The sequence below is a fragment of the Cuculus canorus genome, chromosome 2, assembly GCF_017976375.1.
Source record: "Cuculus canorus isolate bCucCan1 chromosome 2, bCucCan1.pri, whole genome shotgun sequence".
NCBI lineage: Eukaryota > Metazoa > Chordata > Aves > Cuculiformes > Cuculidae > Cuculus > Cuculus canorus.
In genome coordinates this window covers 108,242,405-108,261,950 of record NC_071402.1, presented here as the reverse complement: position 1 = coordinate 108,261,950, position 19,546 = coordinate 108,242,405, and the positions used below count along the sequence as shown (strand labels likewise).

Here is a 19,546-nt window from a genome sequence, read left to right as displayed (position 1 = left end):
ATTTCCCATGATGCCTTTGTGAGTATGCATCTCAAACGTTGGTGTTGAATATGAATATTGCTGATAACCTGAGTCATGGTGCTTGTGGGCTTTAGGATTTTTCTTCTGGTGAGTAATGCAGTACCGTCTCTTTCTAGGTTAGCAAGGAGGTCATGAAATTTGGATATGAACTCTTTTCTTCCTCACTCATGCTGGCAGCTCCTGACTAGTATTGCCGAGAAGAGCTGCAGACGCAGGCAGAGTTTAATTTTTTCCAAACTGGAAATTCTCTTACGCCAGTTTCCCATGCTGCTTATGCCTTCTAAGAGGCTGGCAGGGGCACGGTGCTGATAGGGCATGAAAGCCAAAGACATGTGCCCTCTTCTGGATCCAGCTGTGCCACTGGAAGAAAATTTAAGTCCTGAGTATTCATTATGTCTCTTTTTCCAGCTGTTACTACCCCATTGGATCACCTGGCAGACAAGTTAATGTGAGCAGTCTCAATTCACATCCAGCTGGTTAGCAGAAACCTTTTAAATGAGTGGTTTGATTTAATCCAGCTGATTTTGCATGGAGTGAGTTGGACTTGCTCCTGTAAACCACTCTGACAGAGGGTCAAAGGAGAGTGATGCTAAGAAGTGTAGAAGCTGTGACCCCTTGCACAGACACAAGTGCTTCTGGAAAATTGCCTGAGCCATATCTCACTTATTTGAGGGGATTTGAACCTTTTCGCCAGGAGGGCTTTTATAGTCAGGTCTTGGGAATGAGTAGCATGGCCATAACCACGTGATATGCTGCCTCACTCTTTGTTGGCATAATGCTAAACTTTTGCTCTGGAGTGCACCAAAACGTTTTGCATTTCCTGAAGAAAAACTTAAAATTTCTTAATTGGGAAGAAAAAATGTGTGATTCAAGCTATCTGACCTCATTGTTTATTTTATTTTTTTTTTTTCTGTGAACGTTCAATGAAAACCTCATATTTTATGCTTCCTTGGGGGTAAGAAAGGAACAACACCTTCTTCGGGCCAGGGGCTGTTAAAGCTGTCTACTGTCCTCTGACTCTTAGCAGGTAGGACTTCCGATCCAAACTTTCCACTTAGGAATTCGTGTATCACTCCTGTGTTCAGGGAGTGGCTGTTGGAGTCTGGGATTAGTTGTGTAATTAGTACTGACTGGAGTCTTGTAACTTTTTATCCTCTACTATGATTTATCATGTATATCTGAAATAAGCCTTTGTTATTTTTCCCAACAAATTAATTTGATGAATTGAATACAAAATCCGAAGGTCTTCTGGCAAAATCCTGATTGGAATAAATGATTCAGAAGCTGTGATTTTGCAGGACTTTAGATCTTGTTCTGCTCAGTGTTGGAAGAGCCTATGTGAGTTTGATTGTTAAATCCTATTTTCAAGAGCGGTGTAATATTTAGAAATCGTGTTGAAGGCTGATGGTGTACAAGGTTCCAAAAGCCTAAAAGAGACTGGCCTTGCAAAAATGAATGCAGATATCTCCAACTAGCTTTAAAAATCCATTTTTTTTTTTTCAGTTTTAAGATACTGGCAGGAAAACAGTGAGTTGCATTGAGTGATCACCCAAGTGTTTCCACAAACATCAGCAGAAACTGCAGATTGAAGAATACAGGACTTTTGATGATATGCCTCTTTCAGATGAGATTAGGCAGAGTAAAAATGTATTTTGCAATACAAAAATGTGCTATAAACTTTTGTGAGGGTTCTGTAAGGGGGAAGTTGATTGATAGTTTTTTAAAGAACTTGTGATTAGTAAGCTATTACCAAACATTTCTGGTTTTAAGGACTTGATGGAATAACATATGTGACCAGATACATTGAGAAGTACTGTGCTGATCAGGTGGAACTGTGGTCTGGATTACAAGGGGTGGAAAGTGTTTGTTCTGGAAGTAGCTCATCATGACTCTTAATTTTACTGTTTATGTATATATACATAGTTGTTTTGAGGAATAGCATAGGATGTTTTGTGTGGCTCATTTTACTAGGGGAGGTTTTGTTTGCCTGCCTAGCCCTGTTCTTCCCTTGAAGCTGCAAGGGAGATGGTTTTCTAAAGGAAGAATACAGTTATGTGAGGTGGACTGTTTGTAGAGACTACAAGGCAGCCTGTGATATAGCAAAGCCCCTTTACAGTGAATCCTGAACTGCCTGCTGATGTACTCAAGGCAGGGTATCACCATGGCCGGTCACTACTGGAACTTCTGGTTTCTGTCCAAGTGAGGGAGGAAAAAGGATATCCAAAGCACTAAAATATAGAGACTACCTCAAGGGTGTAGAGAAGGGCTCTTAGGGTTGCAGCCAGTAGCTGCCCACCCTGTTTTGGTCCCTGCATGGCTTGTAGCTCACTGGCTGAGCTGCTTCTCCCTGTACATCTTCAGGAACCACCCTCACATCAATTCCTGCCATGGGAGAGGTCTTTGGAAAAGGGATTCATCTGCCTCGGCTACTGACATCCAGTCACTCCAATTTAGTTGGCTATTTTGAAAAATTGAATTGCTGGGAGAAAGGGAAAAACCGTTTGCAGGAGGTAGAGCCTTGTATACAGTGAGCACAATATACTTGATCTTGGATATGTTTATTTGCAGGCTATTCTGTCTTATGTGAGAACTACGTTTCAGTGTCTTTTTTCATTATCATCCTTTGCTCTTAAACTTAGTGAAGAGCGACTTGCCAGTGTTTGAGGGGAGAAATCTGTGGCACAGGGTTTGTCTCCTGTGCTCTTAAGGATGAGGCTTAAATCATCTGAACTTTGACATTGTCTTCAAGAGATTTAAGTAAGAATTGGTTTGCACGGCTTTCAGTGGCTTTCATTACAGCAAAAAGCTGTTGTTTTGGGGGTTTGTTTATGTTGTAACTTAAGGCTTAAAGTTTATCGAGTTTCTGGTATGAAAGGTCAATTCTGTTCTTGCAGGAGTTTCTTTTAGTCACTTTTAAGACAGGTGCCAGAAGATAAATGATACCCTGAGTAGAAAATCCAATAGAATTGTAAACAAATATATATTTTTACACTAGATATAAACATATATTTACAATATATGTATAATATGCATGTATATATATTTACATTGCCTAGTCCTATGCGACCTTGTAGTTATGGTACTGTGTGGCTGGAAGTGATAACAATTGCTCTCTTTCACCTAATTGTTCACATTTCTCCTGTGATGCTTATAGGATCTATGAATAAAAACAACATCCTCTTTACTTAATCTTATTAAACACACAGCATGGTCCTGCAGCTATACTTCAGATATAGCCTCTTGGAAGTCAACAGCAGTTTTGTCTGTAGAAAGACTTAAAACACCCAGCTGCTCAGTCAGAAAGATGACTAAGGGTGTGAAGATTTTTTTACCTGAAAATCCAAGACATGGCCAGCACTGCTTAGGAAAACACGAGCTTTTATTTCCTTGGGTTTGACATCAGGGCCTGGGATTTTCTGACTCTCTTGCAATCCCCCTGGTTACTTCTGTACGAGAGGGAAGTTATGGGTTATTTTTTCCCATTCTGTTTCCTCTCCCTCATTCTTGCTCTTTCTTTGCTCTTTCCCCTTCTTCAAAAACATAGTGGGAAAGTTCTCAGGAAAGCCTTGATTTCTTCTAGGGAATTAGGGGAGCCAGGCTTCCTCCTCTTGGAGCAACTGGCAGACAGCATCATAACCCTGAGTTCATCCAGCATTCGTCTCTGTTCCTATTAGGAGAAGCAAGCACATTAACCCTGGCTCTGAAGCAGAAGTTAAGCCCCGAAATCTGTTTCTTTTCTGAGAGGGAACTTCCCATGGCATTTCATCAAAACTAGAGTCAATGAGCAAGGGAGGGAAGAAGAGCAACAAGCATTTCAGCTGGCTCTGTTGCAGGCTCCAGGGGTGAGGGAGGGACCCCATTTCTGAGCCGTCTTAGCAAAAGCTCCAACCAGGCAGGCTGCAGGGGATGCTGAGCCAGGTGGGTTCCCAGCTGGCAGAACTTCTGCAGCTTGCCTTTGGGAGGAGGCCGGAAACCCTGCGCTTGACTTTTGGCCATAACCATCTGCAGAACAGTAACACAGTGATTGCCACTAAGCAAAGGAAATAGGAGGAGCACACTAAAAAGCTACTCTATAAAGTAGAGTCACACCTCTTAAAGTAAAGCCCTTCAAGTGAACTGCTAAGCTTTTGTTTTAAAAAAAATATGTATTAAAAATCCTGTTTCAAAATGCTGATGCAATAGGCAATGGGTTATAGCTTTCGATCTTGTCAGTGTCCCTAGATTCTGTAGTATTTATCATGTCATCAGGTCTTTCTGTGGAACAAGTCCTGATGCACCCTATATTTGAGTTTCTGAACTCAGAAACTTCCAAACCAATGTATGTTTGCAAAACGCTTTTCCTGGGGTTTCAGATTTGATTTTGCTTCCTCATGAGTGTAGGCTGAGCTAAGGTTTATTACTCCAGGAGAATACTCAATACCAAGCATTGTCGTTGTTGTTGCTATTATTATTATTGTAATATTAATCTTTACATTTGAAAATTACCACCAGTGAAGAAGTGGGGGGAGATAAGGCTTTTATTTTATTGATTGCATTTCCTCATCCAGTTTGATTTTAAGTTTTTTCACTATTATTTCTGAGATTTTTTATTTGCTTTTTCATTGAACTGTGTATAGTTGATGGCATTTGAATTTATTTCCTGAAGCTATTACTAATTTAAGCTTTACTTTATAATGCTAAGAGTGAAAAGCTATGTTGTGGCTGAATATACCAATATTCCAGTGTAATTGATGCCTTACACACAGAAGCTTGTTTTATAGTATATGTGGGCGTATATTGTCCATGCTTTCAGAACTACCACTAGGAAACAAATGACATTCATTCATTTGATTTCTGATGCTTTATTTTTTTTCTGCTTTTAATTTTAAGGGAAGCCCTTTTTGAAGATATGGTTTTTGTTATGATAGAAGAATAATGTGCATAACCCATGGGTTATCTGTAGTAATTAAAAAAACAATTTGCTTGTTAATGTTGCCATACAAACATGATTTAGTAGTGTGAGATACACATCTGGTGAGTACATATGTACATACATGTATGTGTGTAAGTGAGATGAAGCAAAGCTTTTCCCAGAGTCCTTCCTGCTCCACTGGCTTCCCTGTCTCTGATTTTTTTCATGGGTTATTGGAGAGCATGGACTCATACACATGAGAATGACTTTGTTATTAAGCTTGTCTTGATAGCCTTATGCACTGATCATGAGGGAATAATCCAACCTACATGAAGGTATGTGTTTCTCCACAATTTTTATTTTAAATTAAGTTGTAATCAAATGCAATGCACTGCTGACAGGTTACAAGAATGTATGTAGTTTGGTTACATATGTAATGGTACAGAGAATATGGGAATATGCAGTCTATATGTCTGGACACCCTGGTTTTGGACTTGCAAGACCTAATTCTCTTTTCTGGACAATCTCATTGTGTCTGGATGGGCATTCAATCTTACAGAGGTTTTGCAATTTTGTAGATAAAAGGAGATTATTTTTATTTAGAGTATACACAGAAACTAACTCTGGCTCAAGACATCTTTGGGTCAAAAATGTTTGGAGGCAGGGAGAATATTTTGGGAAATTAACTCTGTATGCTAGCTTTGCTCTTATACCTTTCCCCAGGCAATCTGTTTGGCCAGTATGGAGGCAGGTTACTGGGATGAAGAGATTATTCATCTTCCTGTTGACCTTTCTGTGTGGCTGTAAAAATAATCATGTGTGCCTAAGCATGTGCTGTCAGCAGCCTGAAAAGCCAGCAGTTCCTACTGAAAGAGACTAAATTATATAAATACAGGGATGTGCTTTTATACCATTACACGCTGATTTATTTAGATCCCTTGGACACTGAATTTTAGATGTGTTTAGATTTATGTTGCAAAAAGTGGGCAGCAGAAGTGTCACTAGGATAGCAAGTCTCTTGTGCAGGCCCTCCGACTTGATTTGCTCCCATCCAGCTCTTCCCTGTTGGGGACACAATGCTTGCAGTGCAGCTCCTGTGGTCATTTTCCTGCTCAGTGATGGCTCTATACCAGAGACGAGGCTGGTCAGACAGATCTGTCAGTTGACTGTCTCTGTCAGACCCTCAGCGGTACTGGGGAAGGGGCAGTGGTTTAGCTAAGCTGACTGTGCAACCCATAACAGTGGTGCTCAAAAATAAAAATATTAAATGATCTTTGTGATGAGAATTCATGCTAGAAGTGACAGTTGCCATCCTTTCCAATATCAAGCTGAAAAAGTCATGCAAAAGTAAATGGTGTGTATAAAAATCTACTGAAAAGACACAGCAAAAGTTAAGTGTAACCTGCATTGCTCCTCATCTATAATATATTATCTACTGAAGGTAATAACCTGTGGAGTACAAAATACCTGCTGTGAAGTGGCTGTGTTTGGGTCATTTGCAGTGTGTGTCTGTGTGTGTGTGTTACTGATTTGGGCTTTAGGAAACAGTTTCATTTGTTTGGCTGCAAGTACACAGTTGCCTTATTTTGCCTTGTGAATGAGTCAATGTACGTATGCACGTGTGAGCATGTGTAAGGAAGAAAGCAGCTGAATTTGTTCAAAAAAATGATGCATATGAATAGACCAAAAATACAAATATTTCTGACAACACTGGGTCAAATCAGGGATCCTTTATATCCTTAATCCTTCTCCAGCTAAGGCAGAATAGTCTTAACCTAAATAGAAGGGAGACCCCTACCCCATGTGCCCTTATCTCTTTGGATGTATTCATTGATTGTCTCCGCAGCTTTTGGGGGTGTGGGAGATGTTCTCTGAGAACCAACCTGAGGAGAAGATCAGTAAAGTTTCTCCGGATCTGATGCTTGTAACTTTACAATGACTCAAGTCCTGGATGGCAGAGTAGGGTCAGTAAAAGTGCTTATCCAACTGAATGGGCAGGAAGGCTGTGTGCGATCCTGGGAAGCAAAGCAGAGCACCCAAGAAGTGGGTCACCAAAGCGATCAAAAATATACTCTCAGTGGAACTCATTGAGTAGTCAGAACTTTTGAAAGTTGAATGACTGGTATTCAGAGTTGTGTCAGCTCTTTGATTCAAACGAGGAAGCATTATTATTACCACTTAGAAATTACTTTTGAGATTTTTGTCTTTTTTTTTTTTTTTTCAATGCAGCAGCCATAAGTCTGTCCTTACGTATTTATAAAGGAAGGACGATAGCAATAGGAGCAACATATGTTTTGGAAATATCTGTGAAGGTACCTGACATGGCGTGATGCCTTACCAGCTATGATACAATGAGGATGTCCTTTCTTCCGTTTCTCATCTCAACTGCCTATGGAGGAGAAAATAAAAATGATTAGGTTATGGTCATGAGTGGAGCCAATGGATTAATCCCAGTTTGAAAGCAGTGTACTTTTTGTCTCATATCCTAGCTGGATATGAGCAGTAGGTCTCAAGTGAAGTTTGATGTTAGCTCTCCCTCCTCTCCCTCCTCTCCCTCCTCTCCCTCCTCTCCCTCCTCTCCCTCCTCTCCCTCCTCTCCCTCCTCTCCCTCCTCTCCCTCCTCTCCCTCCTCTCCCTCCTCTCCTTCCTCTCCCTCCTCTCCCTCCTCTCCCTCCTCCTTTTTTCCCCCCAGTGACTGTACATAGTTTTGGAATGTTGCATGCAAAGAAGAGCAAAGGGGCCTGTTTATTGTTTTAGCTAGAGAGTTTCAAGCAAGGAATTCTTTCTCTTTCTATTCCAAGCAATAATTACATTTTTCCACTATAGGAAATACTTGTTATGTGAAAGGCATTTGTGTCTTAATACAATTAATGAGCCTGAATCTTTAGTGAGAATTACAAAGGACAGGTGAAAACTGAGTTACTGAAATGTTTTTTTGTTTGTTTTTATTGATCTTGAACTCATACAAGCTTAGAAAGGTAGTAATTTCTTGTTAATCATAGATATGAATTACACTAAAATATTCAGTAGGTAAGTTGACCTTGCAAAACTCTGCTGTATCCCAAGCCTGATTCTTCGCTTTGCATTTTCAGTAGTTTGTTTTTTTTTTTAATTGTGGAGTGACATTAACTGCCCTATACTACAAGTAGACAGCCCTGTTGTCCTTGCTTTTCTTGCTTCTCTAAAGAGAGGAAGTGACACAGCAAACTTCTGAGTGACAGCTGATCATAATACAGTCTTAACTGAAGTTGTCTTCCTAGAAGTACCTTGTCATTACTTAGCATCCTTTAAAGGGAGGAATGGTGAAAGAGAAGATAAATTTGCAAGAGGGATAAAACAGAAAAGGATCTAAGTAGAAATGATGCTATGACCTACTAAATATGTTTTGGGTTTTTTGGGTTTTTTTGGTTTTTTTTTTTTCTTAAAAACTAGAAAGAACACAGGATTTCTTCTGAATCCTTCTTGTGAAAAGAATACTCTTCCTTTTTTGGTAGAAAATGAATGAACTGACTTTGGGGCTGGTACTGATCTTTCTCCAACATTTCCCAGATTGTTATTCATGGAAGCAGGAAAATCGTATCCCAAAGCATGCCCCCAACCCAAGCTGAACATTAAAAGCAAGGACGAGGAGCTTTGGCAGAAAGTGGCTGGGGGAAGCTCTCAAGTCCTTGCACACTCCTCCAAAGCTTTAGATAGCAAAATAGCCAGAAAACAGTGTGACAGGAGGCTTCCTTGGGAAGTTTCCAGCGCCTGTAGTCAAGTTAGCTGCTGCCCCCTTCTTGCAGAATTTTAGCTCAGGTGGTTTCTCTCCAGTGTGGCCTAGGAAGTGTTAGAGGTTTGTGGGGATGGGAGGGAAAAGGCAGCTTGAGCTTTCTGGCCCTGGGAAACTATTTGGTTTGGGTTGTGTTCAGGAGTTAGAGAGACCTTCAGGAGCCTGATGTTATCCTGACTGGACTGGAAGCCCCCTCGTGCTGAGAAATGAGGCACAAGTGCCAACTCTGAGCTAACGCATCTTCCCTGGAGCATGGAGGTAGTTGCAGGGGCCAGAGCTGCAGTGTGAGTTCCCAGACTGATGGTGTTGGCAGTTATGGCATTTGTCAGACTCTAATTGTGGCTGTGGGGGGAGAAATGGCCCCAGAGCTGCAAACTAGCCATGAAGAGCCAGATTCCAAAAAATATGTATTTGCTCTGCTGAGAACTATTTTCTTGTGTGACAGCTTTTGTACCACTGTCTTTGAAAAGGATATAAAAGCAAGAATAAGGCTCGTCTATACCAAATTTCTATGTGGCATAATAAAGGCATCACAAAGTCTGGTGTCTCCAGTCATTACTCACTGGACAACTCCACTGGCGGCACTGGTCATCCACCACTGTAAAACAGGCTACTGCCTTCTGTTTGGAGGACACCCTATTATATAGTTTATCCTGAGTAATAAGTTATATGTGACTTAGTCACATGACCCACTGTGCCCAAATTTAAAGGGCATTCCTAATGTTATTAATAACACCCAGATCTTGCCTGAGGGTACTCCAGTGAATGAGCATTGTTGGGCAGGTGGAAGTCTGACCTTTAAGATGCTCTTGCTCTGCTGGCAGAGTATGTGTAGCTGTACATTCACACATATGGAAAATGATCAAGCCTGGCCAAATAGCGTAGTTGAAATGTGTCCAGCCTCACACTGAATGAGGGACAGCTGACCTAACAGCTCTGTGGGAAGGGTGGATCTTACTGATGTTTCCTGGATTATTTCCTGTATCTTGAAGAATTAAGTTCAGCAGTTCTCAGCAGACAGGGAAGACTAAGATTTAGCTTGTGTGAAAGCCGATGTCAGTCTAAGTGGTCTGTTCAAGATGAGAGTTAGTGTGGCAGCATAGGTGAAACTTCTCAGGATGGCACCAAATCATCCTTTGTCCTTATAGCTTCACCACCTGCCCTGCAGGTCCTTTAAAAGATTGAAGAAGCAAAAAAATGACTGTTTTTGATGACTGGTTCTGAAACTTATTTTGGGGCTTAATCATTTAACATGAGATGAGCAAAAAACTTCTACTGCTTCTTCTCTTCTGAGACAGTACGCTTTAAAAATCTGCTGCACTAGCTGTTCACCAGTTAAGATAAATGTTTATGAGAGAGAAACAAAAAATAAGTACATTGGGAATATCCAGTATATAGAAAAAAAATTGTCTTTCTCTCCTTTTTTACTCAAAGATTTGCTGTGCCAGCTGGGATTGATGAGCTCATGATCTATAAATAGGTTTCATCTATGCAGGAGAAGTAAGAGGCAAGAGTCTTTAATTAATTTTATAGTAATAGTTATTTTCACAAAACAAGCAGCAAAGCCAAGATGCTTGAAGCCAGGCTTGCTGAGCTTGGGGGTGTGGTGTGCCTACAGCATTTACTAGTGAGATCATGGAATAGGACAGGAAATCTCTTCCTCATGCCAAAGAAAACTCTCCCCCCACCCCCACCTCATAGTTCTTTTTATGAAACAACTGTTGAGGTTCCCCAGCCCCCTTTCAATCTTATTTTCTGATAACAACTCAGAGGTTTGATTAATTATCAGAATACAGGTCCAGGCACCCCATTCCCCCAGATCTTTGTATGCATATTTGGCTGTGTGCATGTCAGCGCGCTTGGGTACATAGTTTTACTTGCTCATGTAAGCGCTGGGATGTTGACAGTCTTTGCCTGTGAAACAGCAATTTGTGGAGCTGCAGAATTTATGATGTGCGAAATTCACTTTTGCTGATTTGGTTTGTTTGGGGAATATCTGTGTATTGAAAAGTGAAGGAAAACTTTCAGTCCCTGTGACACCTTTAAAACAGACTTTTGCAACCCACAAACAGAATCTTTTTATTCTATTGTATAATTTGATTGGAAAGCCAATATTCTTCCATGATTGCATTCAAGAGGTTGGATACATGCTAGTTTTATGACAGTGCCTAGCTGAGCAAGTCCCTCTTGAGTTTGTATCTCTCTCTGTAATATTTTTCTTAGCAGGTAATACTTAACAGTAGTTTTCACACTATAGTTGCCATTTATGCAAATTTATCATTGACTTGTTCTTCCCATTGTTTACATGGTTACTTGCATTCCACCTGTGTTTGGAAATTATTTACAACATAAGAAACTTGTGAAACTCTGGCGACAGAGCTGTTCTGTTAAAATAGTAAAGCCATCTTCATTTCTTTCCATCATGAATATCGTTTTCCTCCTTACGCGTAACTCTGTCAAACGCTTTGCTTTGCCAAGTGGAAAAGTGCACACAGAAGAGTTTCTGAACATGAGGTGTTTGCTTGAAGTTGCTGAGTAAGCCATGTAAAAAAAAATGGACTAAAACTCATGAGATTTTTTGCTTTGAAAAATTTTAAAGCCAATGTCCACTTGTGCTGTGACACTGCAGTCCATCTTCAAAGTTATTATCAGTAATAGGATATATTTTTTCCCAGGCCACCTTGCGTGTTCTCAGCTCATGAGAGAGCCTTTGACCACCACTGTGTGCCACCACCGCCATCTGGGAAGCTGGCCCCAGGAAAGTAGTACATCTCACCATCACGCACAAACTTTCCACAGCCTTCCTCTGTCTCGCCCCCTGTTTGTGCAGTTTTGGGAGCTGGGCATTATTGACAGTAGGTGTTTGAGTGCTTTGTGCATTTGTAATTAGCTCCTGAAACAGATGAGAAATTAAAAAAAAAAAAAAAATAAAAAAAATGGAAAATCAAACCCCAGAACTTCTGGCTCAGTTTGTGACGTACTGAGATTTCAAAATATAGAGCAATTTACTGATGCCCTCAGCATTTACTGTGAGCCAAAGGAGTTGGGGAAGGTCTGTGCCTGGCAGGATCTGGCCCAGAAACACAGCGGAAACAACACCTGTCTGTTCAGCATACAGAGCGAAGACTGCTGACAAAGAGGCAAAGCAGACAGCACACTTCTAGTGGTACAGATAAAACAGGCCCAAAGGACTTTTGGGGATGATAATCAGAGCAAATTTTAAGAGGTATCTGAGGTAGACCAGATCCACTATTTCAGTCATTTCAGATGCCTTTTGCTTGAATTATACAGTGCCAGAAAGAGTTCCCAGTCAGTAATACCACTGATCTTTTTTGTGTTCTTGCAGTTTTAAAATACCCAGCAAAGCTCCATTTTGAAGGAAACCATAATATTTGTGGAATTTTTTCTTAGAAAAAATGAGCTGTTGTATGTACAAGAAGGGGCCTCTGAGATTAAATTACTCTGAGTTGTACTTGGTCTCAGTCATAGGGAAACTCAACCTGTGCCAGTCTTTTTATTTGAAAAAAATCCCCAAGCTTTCAGGAGCTCAGGCATTTGTAATTGCTTTGTACATGTGGGTAATTGTGACCCGCATTCTTGGGTGACCTCAGTTGCTGTGGAAAGAAAATATGTCAATATGTTCAAGGGGTGGCTGTTAAATGAATTGAGAAATCTTCATATCCTTGAAGCCACAGTGAAGGCATTAAGAGGATTGTGAGGCAGAGGGAGATAAGAGCAGGAGCAAAATAAAAATTATGCTCTCAAAGCCCTAAGGGAATCCACAAGTTGTTGATAATATGATAATAGAAGGGTTTAGACCAAGATTGTGGGGAATGGTTTGAAGAAGCCACCTCAAGCGTCATCAAAGAGGTGACTCTTTATTTTAGGTTCCTGACATGGAAGTTGTTTGTACTACCCCACTTTGCTAGCTAAATGCGTAGGAAGCAGATTACCAGCTGTGAACAGACACATGTTCAGTGGTATCTCCCAAAAGTAAGAAGCTCTTAAAATGCAGTTTAGGTATGTATAATTGTCCTGTTGGGTGGAACAAAGCATCCAGATGTTCATTTAAACTCTCATTTGGGGAAATGTCCCTCCCCAGCAAAAGTACAAATTAGAATTACTGAGGTATAAGTATGTGCTTTAAGTCAGGGTCCATGATGAGAATAAAAAACAGTACAAATTTAGCAAAATTATATTTTTCCCAGTGACTGATGTAAGCCTCTATCTTTGGTGCAGGTCAGAGAATAACTAATGGAGAGAATTAGTTGGGAAGTCTATATACTAGAGAGTATATAGTAGATAGATGCATAGTACCTAACTTTTGAGACTTAGCACAGCATGAAGTGAACACAGCATGATGTGCAAACAGTCCTCCTTTGTGGTATTTTCTTAGCCTGTTTGTTTTAGGACTTCTCAGATGAGGATACTGTTCGTGCTCACCTGTGGTGTCAAGCGTAATGGTTCACAGACAGGTGTTAGACAGCAAGAAAACTGATAATAAAAAAAGCAATAATGCGTGTGTGCTCCTGCAGCAAGTGCAGAGTTCCTCAGTAATCACTCTTGGCATTCTTCTTTTGTACCCTTTGGAAAGTGTGCAGCAGTGTCAAAAAAATCTAACGAGTTAAATAAATTATCAACATCTTCAGAACAGAAATGTTCTGCCAGCGTATTATCAAAGCTTCCAGGACATTTTCTCTTTTGCTCCAGAGCATATGAACTAGCGGCCAGAATTTGCGGGGGAGACTTTTTTCCATCTAAACAACAACAGAAAATCTTAAATTTGAGTGCAGCTAAGGAAAGAGAAATATAAACTGCTGGTAGTTGGTGTTTTTTTTCTTCTAAAAAAAAATACACAGATTATCTTAACAATTCTGCAATGAAGATATTTTCAGTGCCTTTTATTAGTGATTTCAATCAATTGAAAAATAACAGCTGATCAGAAGAGTATTTAAAAGGGTGAAGTCAACTCTGGCACAGATAATCGACAGTATTCAGAGCAATACTGAACTTACCCTAAGTTCAAAAATTAATGTAAGTCTCTGTTGACTATATTGGTATGATGTTAGCCATGTCCAGCACGTAATTTTGCAAGTCTAGTATTGTTCTGTTGCATTTCCTTTTTGCCATTTCTGATTTTACCTACTAGTAGTTTGTGTGCTTAGAAAAGTAAAGAGCTGGCAGGCCATAAATGAGCATTAGGATAGTTGAATTCATACTTTGTCTATGAGAGCACTGATGAGTGCAAACCAACAGAAGTGACCTATATGTTTATATTTATTTGCTTTTGCTGATAGTCATAATTTGGTAGAAGAGTTGTGGAATAGATAATAGCCTGGTACTGAAGTTTGTTGAAGAGGAGTTAATGGGCAGGGGCAGATTACTTAAGGAGATGCTTGAGGCAAGGAGTTTGCAAGTAGTCATGGATGTGAATGAAGGGTGGGAGCAAGTTGAGGAGGTGTGCTGATGATCTCATCAGTCCAGAGGAGTTGCTCGATCTTTGGGGAAAAAATGAATGAACCTAAGGGTGGTAAAAATAAAATCAGAATATGATTATATGAACTGCTAGATCAGGCTCAGGTAGGTTGGAATGTTTTGGTTGGACATAAATGAGGCAGAGAAAAGACAGAGTATATTAGCTGGTCAATCATATACAAGCTGTGTGCTTGGTAAAAAACCAAACATATGTGATCTGATTTGAAAATGGTTAATCAAGGTGAAGCTGAGGAAGTTTCAAGAGCCTTCTTTGGGCTGTGTCATATCAGCAATGGTGGCTGCCTTTGGTCTTGCACATTTAGGAAGAGGGAGTTTAGGAGCAACATGTTGTGATGGTATGTCAATGTGAAGACTCTTCCCAGAGGCAGAGTCTCTGACCTGTGACTGTGTTTTATCCAGAGCCAGGCAACTTTTCTTCCACCAGTAGTTCTCTCTTACTGTTTTCTTACTGCATTCTTTTTTCCTTCCTTTTAAGTCTTAGATGTGGCAGCTAACCAAGTTGAAAAGGACCCTTCAAGGTCAAAGTAAACAGTATCTAAGAAATCTTCTGAAAATGTTTGTTTCAGGAGGAGTGGGACAAATGGCAGCTGTCTTTGAGCTGGGTTTGGTTCTAATAAGGGGCTTTTTCCAGGATCATACCTAAAGTAATCTGGTCTTGTGCTCCAGCTGGCACTGGTCCCGCGTTTGTACTGAGAACATTGTGCCCATCAAATACTATTAAAGGAATACTGTCTTTTAAATACTAAAATACATGCAGTTGGAAGACTTCTGTGATATGACTATTTCCAGTGCTTACAGCTATTTTCTTATTGATAACCTACCTTACGTAGCCTGAAAAATGTTTGGTTCTCTTGCAGTCCAGTTATAATCTCTGTGATAGGAAAAGAGCAAAATGTGAGGTAGTTCCATATGTTATATCCCCAAGTAATCAGCTAGGTGAAGCCAGCAAAATGATTTAGCTCTTTAGTTATTCTGGGGTAAGGAAGTGATCACATTATCCAGCATCAATCTATACCATTAAAATGCTTTACTTATGTTGGAAGGGCTCTCTAGACCAATCTGAATGCATCGTTTCAAGCATTCAGCTTGATCTAGCGTATCTACCTGTCTGAAGCAAATTACTCTGTGAGCTCCTTACTTTCTTCTGTTCAGGGTATCTGAGTTGTTTTGGGCAGTACAGATTTGAGTGAACATAGCGTATGTGCTAGAGACTGGGATATGAGGAGAGACTGCTATGAGGCACATTGTATTGTCATCCTGTAGTCATGTGTAGTCAAAGCTCCCATGTTCAACACGTACCCACTTCTGCTGAGAAAGGTACTAGCCAAAGACACCAGTGGAAGATATAGTTTGTGTCTCCCAGTGAAGACTACGTAGTAAACCAGGTGAGTATCTGAAACAGCAAGTGAGATGGGGAAGAAGTGAGGAAGAACATGAGTGTTGCTGAAATTTCTCCTCTCAAGTCTTAAATTTAGCAAATAGGAACATTTTGAGGTTGCTACTTCTTTGTGCTGTATTAATATGATCATTACCATCTTCCTGTACTACCTAGTTGAAATGACGTGTAGTATTTATCCTTCAAAACACCTTTGTCCAAAAATAATGCCGTTTTGTTACTTCCCTGCTCCTACACCCAATTACTTGCCCCAGGGGTTGTTTGATGGTATTATGCTGCAGGACTTAGGTTGACTTGTTGTTTCCCCATGTTTCCCCTTATAATGGAATTAGAACTTCACATTTTTTTGCTTATGTTATAATTGTTAGGAGCTTTCTTTTCTGTGTAAAGGGTTTTGAGAATCACACTGTGAGCCAGCCTGAGCTTCATGTTTCTCATACCCAGATCTGTGTTTGTTATGCTGTAATAGTACAGCTATTTGGCTAATTCACTTGTTGTTTATTTGAATGACTCTCTTCAGAATATGAAATGCTGTGAAATGTTTCAGAAAGAAATCAAAGTTTTCCAGAAAAAGCTTTACACTGTCTCATTGGAAAGGTTACTTCCAACTCCTGTGGCTGTGTTTTCTAACCAAACTAGAAACTGCTATGGAAGCTTATCTGATAACCTGGATTCTCAGCTGGATTATAGTTATAGAGGAGCATTGCACACTAAAAGTGTTACACAGCTTCAGTAAGAAGTGGCATCTAGAATTTCTGGAAGCCCTGATTTGCACTGTTTCCATTCCCTGTTTGATAGATAAGACAGCATCGACTCTTCAGCTTGCTGGAATAGTGTGAAGATTGAATTTATTTAGTGCTTACAGAGTGCCCGAGTATTATAGAGCTTAAAATCATAGGAAACCCCCAAGAAGAAATAATTTATTCTCTCTCCAAAAGAGAGTGCAGCAAATAAAGCCTGAAGCCAGACAGCGAACAGTGAAGGAAAAACAAAATGTTTACTCATTAGCTGAGCTTCTCCATCCTAATCACAGAACAAAGCAAAGAGTCCATCGGAAAAGTTTTCTGGGTAGCTTGTGTAATTTAAAAATCTGCAGAAAGCTGATGCAGGCAAAGTTATTTCTGCTTTTTCCTAGCACTGAACAGTTTGACTTTGCAGCATTAATAGAACCAAAGACTATCTAGTGGGAAGGTACTCGTAAGGATCATAGGATGGTTTGGATTGGAAGGGACCTTAAAGATCATCCAGTTCCAACCCCTGCCACGGGCAGGGACACCTCCCACTAGATCAAGATGCTCAAGGCTCCATCTAACCTGGCCCCGAACACTTCCAGGGATGGGGCATCCACCACTTCCCCGGGCAACCTTTTCCATTGTCTCACCACCCTCATTGTGAAGAATTTCTTCCTAATGTCTAATCTAAATCTTCTCCCTTCCATTTTAAAGACATTCTCCCTTATCCTATCACTTTCTACCCTTGTAAAAAGTCCCTCCCCAGCTTCAAAAGTCCCTCCACAGGATCATTGAATCCAATTTGCTGCTTTTTGCAGGACTATCTAAAACTAAATCTCATAGGACTAAGAGCATTGTCCAGATGCTCTTTGAACTCTAATATGTTTGGTGCCATGACCACATCCCTGAGGGAAGCCTGTTCCAGTGACCTACCACCCTCTCAGTGAAGACATTTTCCTAATGTCCAATCTGAACTTCAATATTGTTGTATGAATATTAATCATTAAACTGGATGGATGAAGCCAGAAGGTCATTTAAGTCATTCTTACTGCATCCATTAAGCTGTTGCAAGCCACAACAGCAAAATCAGTCAATACAGCATTATCTGTCATTTCCTTAACAGGCCATTATAAAACAACTGGCATCTGTCTGGACTGCAAAGGCAGGCAGCCAGCAACATGCAAAATGAAGAAGTGCTACACTTCTTGTGTTATCAAGATGAGAGTTCTTTCTGTTATTCTGTTTTTTTGACATCTCTAAAGTGATATGGCCTTAAGGATCTGTCTGGTCACTGTCACCACCAGACAGCTATGTAAATAGAACCCCCTCTTGAATGAACAGAGACTGGGGGTTGATGAAAGAGAGAGAGTTCATAGGTTGCCACAGTTAGATAGCCAGGGACATTTGAACAACACAGAACCAAGAATGTTCCCAGAGGAAACAGCTGTGAAATTTTTTTATTTAGTTATGCAGCTGCTCAGCGTTTGTGTTCACTTGATCACTTGCATAAAGCTGGAGAACCTCCCAGACTGCTGAGAGGAAAAGGCAAGTGAAGTGGATCCTTCGCTGTGAAGCACTTGCTCTGCTGGTTGTGTTAAACGGAGGAGAGATTCTAACACAGCATGAGGATGGCAGCTTTGTAAGACTAAAGCTAGGTATTTGATTTGCTGGGCAGTGCCATCTTTTGCGTTTCTGAAAGTAGAAGCCTACTGAAATTGCAAGGAAAGAAATCATAAAGAATCTGAATATGGAGGCCGCTGCTCTGACATTTGAATAGTACTGGAATAATATCATGCCATCAGGCATCTCTGAGTATGGATGGATTTTCTCCTTGCATTATCTTCTTTTCTTATGAAACTAGTGAAATACTAAGTCACATAATAAAGGTAGCATTAGGGCTGTAATTTTCTATGTGTGCCATGATTTGAACCATGATTTTCATGAGAAAGGAGACCTTGCTGTTCAGATAGCACAAGAAACAGTTAAGAGATCAAGAGTCTGAATGCTGTCAGACTCTTAATTAGGATAATAGTAATCTCTGTAGAGCACTAAAGCTGTGCTTGGGTGAGAAAGTGAAAGACAAAGAAGCATTTCCTGGAGATGCTCATAGACTGAGTCCATGGTTCAGGAAGCTATGGGATAAGCATGCTGTTTACTACATTCATTGACTATGATGGTAGCACTGACACCTAGATCACATAGCAATCACCTGGTGTATAGGCGTCTGCAAATGAACATCAAATTCTGGAATTGAAACTGAGTTCTGAAATTTAGTGAGATGAAGTTGTCCACAGTGACAGAGCACAAGACTGTTTTCTGATAATCTGGAGATGAAGGCATAATAAGTGGAGCAAGACACTTATTTTATGGAGCAATGAACACTTCCCATTCAATGGAAGTATTTTTGTTGTTCTAGTGGAGTCCCTAGTCAAGCACAATAGGGCTGTTCTAGCCTTTTTCATTTACGTTATTGACAATGCTTCTAGTCTGTCATTGTTTCACATGAGGAGAGGTTCATCCCCCTTCATTATCTGTGCTACCATTGTGTCACTGAAGATGACTGGAATCTATTATCAACATGGTTTGTCCTGTAGACTAGAGAAAGACACCAGGGCAGTGAAATGTTGGGAAACGTTTAGTTGTCTGAGATACTTCATCACAATGGTATTTATTAGTACTCCTCTTTTTCTCCCCAAATGTATCATCTCATGGTCTTTTTTTTTATTTTCATACAGGAGGAGCTGGGCGTTGCCTGTGAGTTGCTGGAGTCAGACTTTCTCAAGTGCAGCGTGGGATTTCCTTTCATGAGATCAAAATCAAGGGTAATGCTGTGATGTTCGCGCTTGCAGAGTGATGATCTGGTCACCTCTTTGTCTCCAAGGAGTTGCTGAAAGGGCAACCGCTCTTGTTAAATCATAGAATAATTGAATGGTTTAGGTTGGAAGAGATCTTAGCTAATTCCAGTCCCTCTTCCACTACGTCAGGTTGCTCAAAGCCCCATCCAACCTAGCCTGGAAACCTAGGGGGCATCCACAACTTCTCTACCCTCTTTCAGCTTAAAACCGTTTCCTCTCGTCCTATCCCTGCATTCCTTGATAAAGAGCCCCTCCTCAGCTTTCCTGTGGGTCCTCAGTCTGTGACTGATACTTTCTGTAACTTTCTAACCCAGATACCAAATTCTTTCCCAGTTATGGAGAGTAGTTGTCTTCTTTCCCATCAGGTAGAACAAATGACAGTGC

General features: G+C 40.5%; 1 protein-coding gene across 1 annotated transcript in view; it reads left to right on the top strand.

The window, feature by feature from the left end:
- Positions 1 to 19,546, top strand: part of ITGA9 (integrin subunit alpha 9) — a 215,866-nt gene that overhangs the window by 141,444 nt on the left and 54,876 nt on the right. The window contains exon 19 of the mRNA XM_054060077.1: positions 19,043 to 19,129. Within this exon, the coding sequence (XP_053916052.1) occupies positions 19,043 to 19,129 (87 nt within the window). The remainder of the gene's footprint in view (positions 1 to 19,042; positions 19,130 to 19,546) is intronic.